The 9,834-nt window shown below is 44.7% G+C and overlaps 2 protein-coding genes across 7 annotated transcripts; both read right to left on the bottom strand.

Moving 5' to 3' along the window:
• Nucleotides 1-849: 849 nt before the first annotated feature.
• On the bottom strand, nucleotides 850-2,713 carry LOC109773481 (uncharacterized). The gene has a single exon (XM_040391582.3). It carries the CDS (start codon nucleotides 2,615-2,617, stop codon nucleotides 1,445-1,447), a length of 1,173 nt encoding a protein of 390 aa, XP_040247516.1. The 5' UTR covers nucleotides 2,618-2,713; the 3' UTR covers nucleotides 850-1,444.
• Nucleotides 2,714-3,561: 848 nt separating this feature from the next.
• On the bottom strand, nucleotides 3,562-9,631 carry LOC109773482 (DNA (cytosine-5)-methyltransferase 1). Of its 6 annotated transcripts, none has more exons than XM_020332175.4 (21): nucleotides 9,285-9,611; nucleotides 9,072-9,174; nucleotides 8,453-8,587; nucleotides 8,251-8,323; nucleotides 7,930-8,169; nucleotides 7,755-7,854; nucleotides 6,718-6,872; nucleotides 6,567-6,632; nucleotides 6,264-6,476; nucleotides 6,127-6,185; nucleotides 5,954-6,020; nucleotides 5,532-5,861; nucleotides 5,378-5,446; nucleotides 5,207-5,293; nucleotides 5,055-5,142; nucleotides 4,789-4,910; nucleotides 4,604-4,708; nucleotides 4,484-4,527; nucleotides 4,323-4,392; nucleotides 4,089-4,192; nucleotides 3,562-3,993 (listed from the first exon to the last, which is right to left on the bottom strand). In XM_020332175.4, exons 4-21 carry the CDS (start codon nucleotides 8,263-8,265, stop codon nucleotides 3,810-3,812), a joined length of 2,118 nt encoding a protein of 705 aa, XP_020187764.1. In that variant the 5' UTR covers nucleotides 8,266-8,323; nucleotides 8,453-8,587; nucleotides 9,072-9,174; nucleotides 9,285-9,611; the 3' UTR covers nucleotides 3,562-3,809. The 6 variants fall into 6 exon arrangements, with proteins under 6 accessions (XP_020187764.1, XP_073356877.1, XP_020187765.1 ...); XM_073500776.1 differs by having other exon boundaries at nucleotides 8,251-8,329; nucleotides 8,480-8,587; nucleotides 9,285-9,580; XM_020332176.4 differs by having other exon boundaries at nucleotides 8,251-8,329; nucleotides 9,285-9,565.
• Between the last annotated feature and the right edge of the window lie 203 nt (nucleotides 9,632-9,834).

Raw genomic sequence — 9,834 nt, 5'->3', positions numbered from 1 at the left:
TACTGTGAGTGTGAGGCAGATCCAAAATACAATAAGACATGCTTCGCTTGACAGAGTCAGGACTTCTATTATTATTATATTATTTGACGAATCAGAGTCAGGATTATAGGCTCAGGAAAATCAGCTTTATCAACAAAATCTGATCTGGTACATAGGAGGAAACCACAAGCTATCAACGAAGCGCACATCATACCATGAGAAGGTCGTACGGTAACAGCACAATCAAACAAAGAAAATTGTCACCATCCACCAACCTACCCATCACCATGCAGCATAGTTTGGACGAAGGCTATGGGGAAATCAATTTGACATTGGACATTCAGACAATTTGCTCCAAGGTTCATGGATATAACTTTCAGCTAGATACTTTGATTAACTGTAAAACAGACTCAAGTACAAACGCACAAAGATATCATTAGCTCTGGACCAAAATTGCTTATGGAAGGGTACAATTATCATGCAGTGATCATGAAGATAATGCACAATGGATACCAGAACGAAATACCACATACTTATAGAGCCTGTCTGAATATTATGTGCAGATGGCCAACGAAAACTATTCATAACAGAAACTATTCAAAAGGCCATGCATGACATAAGATAGCAGAGATAGCATGAAAATAAAACTACTCCTGTCCAACAAAAACTATGTATGGGTCCGGAAAATTTGGGCATCTAGCAGATATATTATATTACATAATTAAATTGTTCACAACAATGAATTAACAAGTTTAAGAATGTCATTGTCTAACTATTACTCCCTCCGTCCCATTGTGGTCTAACTATCATTCAGTTTTGGCATCAGATGCTCCCAGAAAAAGTGTCATCAGCCAGTAAGCCATCCAAGAATATAAGAGAACAATAAAGCAAAAAACTGATACAAATTACTAGAAAACAATGACCTGCTTTTACAACAGTTAATATTTTATAAACAAAGCTACTGCATGAAGAATGAAGACATCCAGCTAAGTTGAAGAACTAGAGGAAGCAACCAACAGACTATATCAAAACTGCACCCTCAGCAGTTATCAAAATGTTGTGGCATCAACAACTATAGAATTATTCCCGCAAAAAAGTTCAACAAATTTTGGGACTTCGTATCATCTTCATGGCCATATTGAGAACCCTTTTTCATGGAAAGATAAATTGACTCAGGATTGCACTGAAAGCATTTGCAGATAAGACCATAAAGATATAGAGTGTGCAGACATACTCTTCATTAATACTTGAAAGCATTTGCAGACTGCCCTGATGTCACACTTTCTTAGTTATCAACATATTGGGGTTCAGAAATCAAGTTATCAGTAATGTCAAGCATTGGCCACAACAAAACCAAAATTCAGTCATGAAAAGAACACCTAATCATGAATTACCAGCTTAATACGATGAGTGGAAATTCTGTTGTTGAACACGCAGCTACCAATTTTCATAGCCTGTTCTTGGTTCATGTAAATCTGAATCTAGCAGGAACCTCCCCTATGCAAGCGGCTGCATAGTCTTCAGCAATGTGTGGTGCAGCTTGCTTGTGAGGGCATATGAACTTCTCCACAAATACCTTCTCACTGACCATGACGATTTTGTAGTAGCCTCTGTCATGATTTAGCAATGCATTTTCCTTAAGAAATCGCATAACATAGTACCGGGGCTTGAGCCGGCCCTCCAGGCTAAGACCGAGCATTACCGGCCGGTGAGCAATGTACGCCGGTTCCAACCCCACCTTAGAGATGAGGAAATCGGACTTGAGCTGCAGCATGTCCTTTGACCGCATCAGCACAGCCGGAAACTTGGGCACAGCAACGCGGACCTCGGCATCTGACCACCTTAATGTCTTCTTCAACTGTTCCACTTTGGCGGCAATCTCCTCCTCGCTGAGATATGCGACAGCATGCAGCACTTGCCTGAACATTCCAGAGCCAGGGGACACACCTATACCTTCGGCAGATGCAACCATCTCCAGGACACGCCCTGGTTTGGCACTAAGTATCCACGGCGCACGGATGAACAGCTTGGCAATATCACAAGCACCTAGCCCGCACTCTGCTAGGAGATTGACATTTGGCTTGACCACCCTCTCGAGGTCAGAGCCGAGGAAGCCGGATGAACAGCCGTGTTTGAGCGGCCGGACCAAGTTCTCGATGCAGCCGAAGAGCGGTAGGTAGTACTCTAGCTTGGAGACGACGGATCTGCGGCGGAAGTAGCCGGGGGCGAGCGAGACGAGGCGCACAATCTCAGCTTTTGACAGGCCGAGGCCGGCGAGCACCGCGACGACAGGGCCCAGAGTTCTCTCCACGCCGGCGCAGAGGAATCGCGGATCCTTGGCGACGAGGGCCGCCACATCGGCGCCGGAGAGGCCGAGGCCGGCGAGGAAGGCGAGAACGGCATCGGGGTTGGCGGGGGACTTGAGGTGGGAGAGCTCGGCGGAGGCCTTGAGTGCCTGGGCACAGGTCAGGCCGCAGGAGGAGACGAGGTACTCCTCCACGGCGAAGCTAGGGTTCGGAGAAATGCGGGGGTCAGCGGCCGTGGAGAGGAGGCGCTGGAGAGAGAGGAGTGGGGAGGTGGAAGGAGAGGGCGCGGCGAAGACGAGATGGGAGAGGACGCGCTGCCGGAGGTGGAGCATGACGCCGCGACGGCGGAGCAGCGGCGGCGGCGGCGGGCGGGTTGGGCGTGTTTATCTCCGGTCGTGTGATGAACCTTTTTTTTTTGAGTGGAGTCGTGTGATGAACTTGGCTGAGCTAAAGTTACCATCCAACGGCTTATATCCATCCGCAAGCAGCTTCCATCAGAACCCAAATAACTTTGAAGATTATTTTGACGACCAAACTACTCCCTCCGTACGGAGATATAAAAGCGTTTAGATTATCATTTTAGTGTAAAAATATATATTTTTACAAAAAGGGTTCAAAAGTCTAATTCATAATTTGTTCAACATTTGTTATTCATGATAATTTTTTGGGACACACAAAACCGACAAGTATAGGGTGGAAGTTCTGCAATGGTAGTAGAAGAAGGCGGTTGTCGGGTTGATAAGAAAAATGAGCAGAAGCCACCGTCAAGCCACCATGGCACTCGAAAACCTGAATTTGAAAACACGTTGTAAGAAGTGGGGAGCGTTGACACTTCCATAATATCATTGTATTTAGTCCTTGACGAAATGCAAAGAACCTCGTAATAGTGGCACCAAACCGCCGCTGAAATGGGGCATACAACGAAAAGGAAACTCCAACTTCGATAGACAAATATGACCCACCGCTCAACACCGCCATTGTCGCCGCAAAAGGCTGAGAGGCCACAAGAGGAGATTTGAGCGGCGCAGACCTAGCAATCGTGGATTAGGTGTAGTGTTGACTATTCAGACAAAAAAACTAGGGTTCATTTATGAAACACCACGCGCGTGCGCGTGACGCGAGGTGGGCAGTAGGCGGGAACCACTTCTCTTGTCAAGCTCCAATAGCATCTGAAAGAGGAACCACTATAAAGAAGTCCAACTCTTTCTCCAAATCCGGGGTGGCACTAAACTTACACCATTTCCCTTGTCATGACCCCTACATGAACCCTTTGAAATTTTTCTGAAATTGTTGGATGGGCCCAATGACCACCACTTTATTGATGAAAATCATCAATTGGGAACCAATGATAATGTTGAGAAAAATACAACCAAGGCAGAAAAAACGCGCTCAAGCACGAGTGTGCACAATCTCGAATCCTAGCCAATCACAAAACTCCAATCCTAGCCAATCACAGCAACCTAGCTCAATTTCAGCAAATGGCCCCAGTTCAATAGACCAGCAGCAACGGGAGCTCTCTGCGTCCTACTCCTCTGCAACCTCGTCCGCGGGCACGACGGCCTCGGTCTGCCCTGGGCTGAAGAAGTTGGCAGGCAGCACCAGCATCGGGCCGTCGCTCCCGTCGTGTTTGCGCAGGTACGCCAGGCCCAGAGAGTACCCCAAGGCCCGGGCCACAGGGACCGCCACCGCGTTGCCGACTTGCATGTACCTGCCAGCACCAGGATTCAAGACACCAACAGATGTTCAGTTTCAGTCTTGATTTATTTATGAAAGTACGACTAGCAGAGCAGTTCGTAAACTTGCCGCTCCTTGATGGGACCATCCAGGCGATAATAATCCGGGAACCCCTGCAGCCTCGCATTCTCGCGGACGGTCAGAACTCGGGCCTGGCTCGGGTGTAATATTCTCTGCAGGCAGCAACACGAAACGCATTTAGAGATTCTGGACCTGAGACCTGTCGAAACTGAACAAAAGGTTTTGTGCTTCCTAAAATGGTCAGATCAGAAAACTGAGGCAGCTTGTGACAAAAAAGCTGACCTGGCTGTGTGGGTTTGCACTGGTCACCACTGTAGGGACCGTCTCATCCCACCACAGTCGTCCAAACGGCCTATAAATGCATCACCGCGTGTATCTTAAGAGCAGCGTCAAACAACCTAGTATAGTTTCAGAAAGGAAAACGGTGAACATACGGCACTAACCTGAGAGACTTGCCGCTCCTGAACTTGATTGCATATTCAGGGACCTGGCCATACAGACATGCAATCTTCAGCAATTGTGACTAGAAAAATCATGACGATATTGGGCGGTGCAACACGTACCAATGGATTGCCGGACTCAAGGTAAACTCGTGGAATCTCAGGGTCAAACTCAGCGACGTTGTTTGGCCCTACTCTTACGCCTTCCAGGTCACGGAAGTTGGCTCCCTAAGCGAGAATTCAAAATTTTCACAAAGGGAAAAAGGAGTGATCACACAGGAAACATTTGGAAAAATTCAGCCACCTACCTTCTCAAATGGTATTCGCTTAACGCGCTCATAATCATCTTTATTCAACCTCAGAGGACAGTGATCCATTAGCGTGCCTTCTCCAGGACCGGTTTTATCACCGAATGAGTAGTCCAGCATTTCTAGAACATGGGAACAACATTAATAAAAAATAATAATTTAAATGCATAAAACTGTACTGAAATGTGAAATGCAAAAGGAAAGGACTTTTCACAAACAAAAAAGATGAGCATATATTCGTCTTATCAAAAGAGCTATATAGTTACCTTTACGGCTAAGACGAATGTAGCGCTGAAATTCTGTCTTTGGTTTCACAAGGTATTCCATTACGTCATCAGCTTGATCGTTACCAACCTGCATAACAGATGTAAGACGATATGTGGAAAATATGACATATAGAAGTCAAGTAAATGCATGCCTTCGGTAAATCTGAGATCGCATCTTCAAGAACCAAGGCATTCTTCAAGGTTGGATTTTGAATTTCGTCATATGCCACAACGCTTTGCTGCAACAAAAATAAGCTCGTCAGCATATTTTCACTTCTCATAGGATTTCATTACGATCTTAATTTTATTATGGTTTTGCTTACCGTGAATGCATTCGGCGCCCCGCCTCGTATAACAACATTATGCGTGGGGAGAGGATGCTTTGGGAGCACCTGCATATCCAAATACAACTGATCAATCATCTCAGAAATAAATTTGCAACAAAAACTGAAAGTGACAAAGAATATTAAAACAAACCATTGTAGTGAGGGCACCCCATAGGAAGGTGCGCATGCGGAACTGTGGAAGCCCGTAACAACCTGCTAACATAATACCCAGCCGAGACTGGTAGTTCATAGCCACCAACCGGCTCAACGCATACCTACCTAGATATCCTTCGGCAAATTGCAGTATATCCACCACATTTTCCATCAAAACGAACTTCGGCCGCAAATAGGAAACGATGTTCATAAAAGTGACCAGCTGCCTATTCTTATCATCATTTAGTGGGTCGTCACGGTTTCTGAACCGATTTAACCCGCTTATCCCTTGACAAGGCGGGCCCCCACACAAGACATCTACATCACCCTTCAAAAGTAACAGAACAAATAATGAAATAAACAACATCAGGAATCTGATATGCATGTACAAATTAAGGAGAAAGAATAGCAAGTACTCACAGGCAGTGGTAATACTTTTCGCATGTGGCCTTCTTGAACAAACTCCTTTATTTTTAAAGGGCAATCGCTGAACACTAAAAAAGAATCAATGAACTGTACATAGACCTTTTTCAGTAACTGCAATGGAAATAGACATTATTATGTAATAGGAATATGTCAAATTAGATACAAACCTAAGGTTTTCAATGGGCTCCCAGGTATCCTCTTCGGGACCGTATCCCTTCCATTGCACCTGTTCAAGAAAATATCACAGCAACCTAAATAACAGAAGTATGAGCACTAGAAATGAGCTAGATGGATGGTGTAGTACTTTGAAATAAATGCAACTTTTCCTATCAATGCCACCATAGCAGATATCAGTGAGTTTTTGTACGACATATTCGTCCTTTTCGAGTTCACCCTCTTCCTCCTCCTCATCCATCGAAGGAGGTGCCTCAGCATTATTATCATGGACATATTGGTCACATAGAACTGCCCATTCTTTTAAAAGAGATAGAAAATCATCAGCCTTCTCGTTCCGCACCTATATTCAGAAATCACAAGAAAAATTCTAGTCAAGATAGAACAAGAGGATTTGTACCAGCCAAAAAGGATTAAAGATTCATGAGCCAACCTCGGTCTTGGGATGGTTGGACTTCAAGCTTTTGCACGCGTGGCTGTTAAAATCAACAGCCCACCTCTATAAATATAAAAAAAGAAATTATAGAAATAATGAAGGGTGGTCGACAAATCATTCTCCAAATAAATATAAGGCTAAGTAATACCGTCTCAAGTTTCAATCCAGCTAGTGCAGCGCCCAAGCACAATCCAGTGGACATGCCACCGCAACCAGAATAAAGGTCAAGTAGCGTTGCGGTTGCCACAGAGGTGTCAACCTCCGAATCAGCATCCGAAGAAATCCCTGAAATTTCATTTATATCTACACGCAAAACACATCTTCAGTTATAATACTGAACTGGCAAGATTATTCAACAGATCATTAAAATTACTGAACATGCTGATGCGCTCATGTCCTAATTGCCCAAGATTATAGGTGATATCTACCAAAGGTAAGTTAACTAATAGATGAAAATTCCTAGGCCCATGATGCCCCTTAGTTAATTCTATCTTTTTCTACCAAAAATATTCTTGCATGTTTGAACACAGCTTACATGCACAGAAAAAAAAAATGTCATCCTAATGTCTACCGAACCTATCCGCAGAATTAACATTCCAAACACAGAAAGCATGGACAATGAGATTGGGTTAAACTTAACCTAGAATCCTAGATTATGATCAACATGGACAGATGGGATTTGTTTTTACATATCCTCTAAAATGTTTATCTCCCAGGAGTTAATTTACATGACTAAACAGGTTAATTTAGCAACAATATTGGAAATATTTAAACATTAAGGAGGACAATAATTAGCTTGCAAAATTGAACAGAGTTATAGGTTAGCAGCAACAATTGCCATTTATGATATTTACTGACTGTTTTAACAAACAAGTTACATCCTAATTTCTATTGAACGTATGAGTTTAGATTTTAACTGGTTGAAATAACATTTTGCAGGAAGAAAGCATGGGCATAAGACAATGAGTTTAGATTTTAACTTAAACCAGATTATGATCAACATGGTCTGATGGGAAAAAAAATTCACATGTTGGTTAAAATGCTCAACTCTTATGAGTTAATTTACAAAACTAAACAGAGTTACAACAAATTATAGCAACAGTATTGAACATGTTTAAAGCATTAGATAGGTCAATAAAAAGCTTGCATAACTGAAAAGAGTACAAAGGTCACAGCAGCAATTACCATTTGTGATATTTTCAAAGGTAGAGTAGGGCACAGTGTACGACATGTCATAGTACAGATCGTTGTCAGCCGCTAGTTGGGCTTTTGCTTCCAGATCAAGCTAAAACGTGGAGTTAAGAAAATGAGAACCATTTCATCAAGGAGGGGAGACACAGTTCTGAACAAGAGCAGTAACCTTGGGATCGACTTGCAGTATTTTAACCTTGGACACTATACAGTCAAGCGGGTTGTCGTTCCTCTCGTCAGAGAGGAAGACCCGCTTGGGATCATGACTATGATCATCAACCAATTTCGCGGTCGAGATCACTGTGTCCTCTGACCGGAAGAACCAACGGCAGTTGAAGTACTTGACATGGTCTGTTCCCTCAAAAAGTTCGGTGATCCTACCAATGAAATGGGGCTTTCCTTCCTCAGCCTAAACAGGAGTGATGATAAAGGAATCAGGAATGAATAAACCTATGCAAACATCTAACAGATAACAAGGATTTTTTTTTACATCAGCAGAAACCATATTCACGGAGAAACGTGCCGTATGGATGCAGTTCGGTACTCCCTCCGATCCGTCTTATCTGTCACTAGAAAAGGACTGAGATAATACAGCTCGGTAGTATAACTAGCGGCAATTTTTTCGGGCCAGAGGAGTACCCAAAATGGCATTATGCAATGCAAGCTGAGGTGTAAATTCATTTTGTACAAACCGTGGCATTAAGGTGAGCGAGTATTACAAAGCAGGAAGCATGGAGGCAACCACATTAGGCGCATGAACGGAGCATTACGATGACGGTCAGCCATCAAGTACTTGACAGCAGCATGCATAACCGCAATGGCATGAGCTGTTGAAAAGAAGCATTATGATGGCACCCTGATAATTAATAACAACAAAAAAAGAAAGAAAGAAAAAAGAAGCAATGATAGCAGCAAGCATAACAGCGGTCACATGAGTTGTGGAGGCAGAACAGTAGCATGAAAAAGTGTAAAAGATAGCGAGTATTCTTTTACTGCAGCAGCCATATGCAGAGCCACATGGGCCCAATTGGGTACCAGAGGAAATGCATCTACGCAGCAAATTTTCTACAGAGAAGTAGAGTGGTCATGCTGATTAACAATGATGATAGGACCATCGATCTCACAGCAGAAGCATATGACGGAGTGATACTAACCATGGCAGCCTACCTAAATAACAATGATGATGAATGGAGCAACCATTCCTTCCTTAGCAGCAAGCACAACTGGAAGCATGTACTAAAACATAGGAGTACTATTGAGGATTTTCCAGCAGCAAACATGCTGATAACCAGAGCAGAGGAAGACGATTACCGCTACATACACATCATCACGGAGGTTATAGACGATTCCTTCCACCTGGGCTGCCCGGTAATGGCAGCGCGCCTTCACCTCCTCCTCCTCCCCCTCCCCATTTCTGCCCAGACGAACGCAGATGCAGAAATCCCTAAGCATTCAGCACAGTATCCACACACCACACACACGCTCAGAGAGAGAATAGACACAAGGGGAGGGGGCGTGAGCTACCTGCGCTGGCGGTGGTAGCGGTGGGGAAACTTGGCCCGAGCTTCGTCGGCGGGGATGGGATCCCCGACGAACTCGGGGTCGGCATCCTCCCTGGGCGGACGCCCCCTTGTCGCGCGCTCGGTCACGACGAGCGGCGGCTCGTCGGCGGACCTCCGCTTGCGGGCAGGCGAGGCCCCCGCCGGCGCCGGCGCCATTGCGGGCTGTGGAGATTTGGGGGGAGAGGGGAGCGGCCGGATGGTGGGGGTCGCTCGTGCCAGTGCCGGCGTCTCCGCCTCCGGGGCAGCAATGTCGGGGATGGATTTTTATTTTTATTTTTTTGAGCAGTATGTCGGGGATGGGTTGGAGCCCGCTCCGCTGAGTGCGAGCCCGTTCGGGTGGAAGCAAGCAAATCCACCCGAACTGGGCCGTCCCGCTACTGCGGCAGGCCATAAGCTCGTTTTCCTGTATATATATTACAAAAAGCACTCTTTAAAAAACATTTGAAAAATGTTGAACAAGTATTTAAAAAATGTTGTACGACTACTTGAAATATGCTGAACAAGTATTTGAA

Source organism: Aegilops tauschii, chromosome 6, assembly GCF_002575655.3.
Source record: "Aegilops tauschii subsp. strangulata cultivar AL8/78 chromosome 6, Aet v6.0, whole genome shotgun sequence".
Classification (NCBI taxonomy): domain Eukaryota; kingdom Viridiplantae; phylum Streptophyta; class Magnoliopsida; order Poales; family Poaceae; genus Aegilops; species Aegilops tauschii.
Note: the sequence above shows the minus strand (reverse complement) of the source record. Positions and strands in the feature narration are given on the sequence as shown.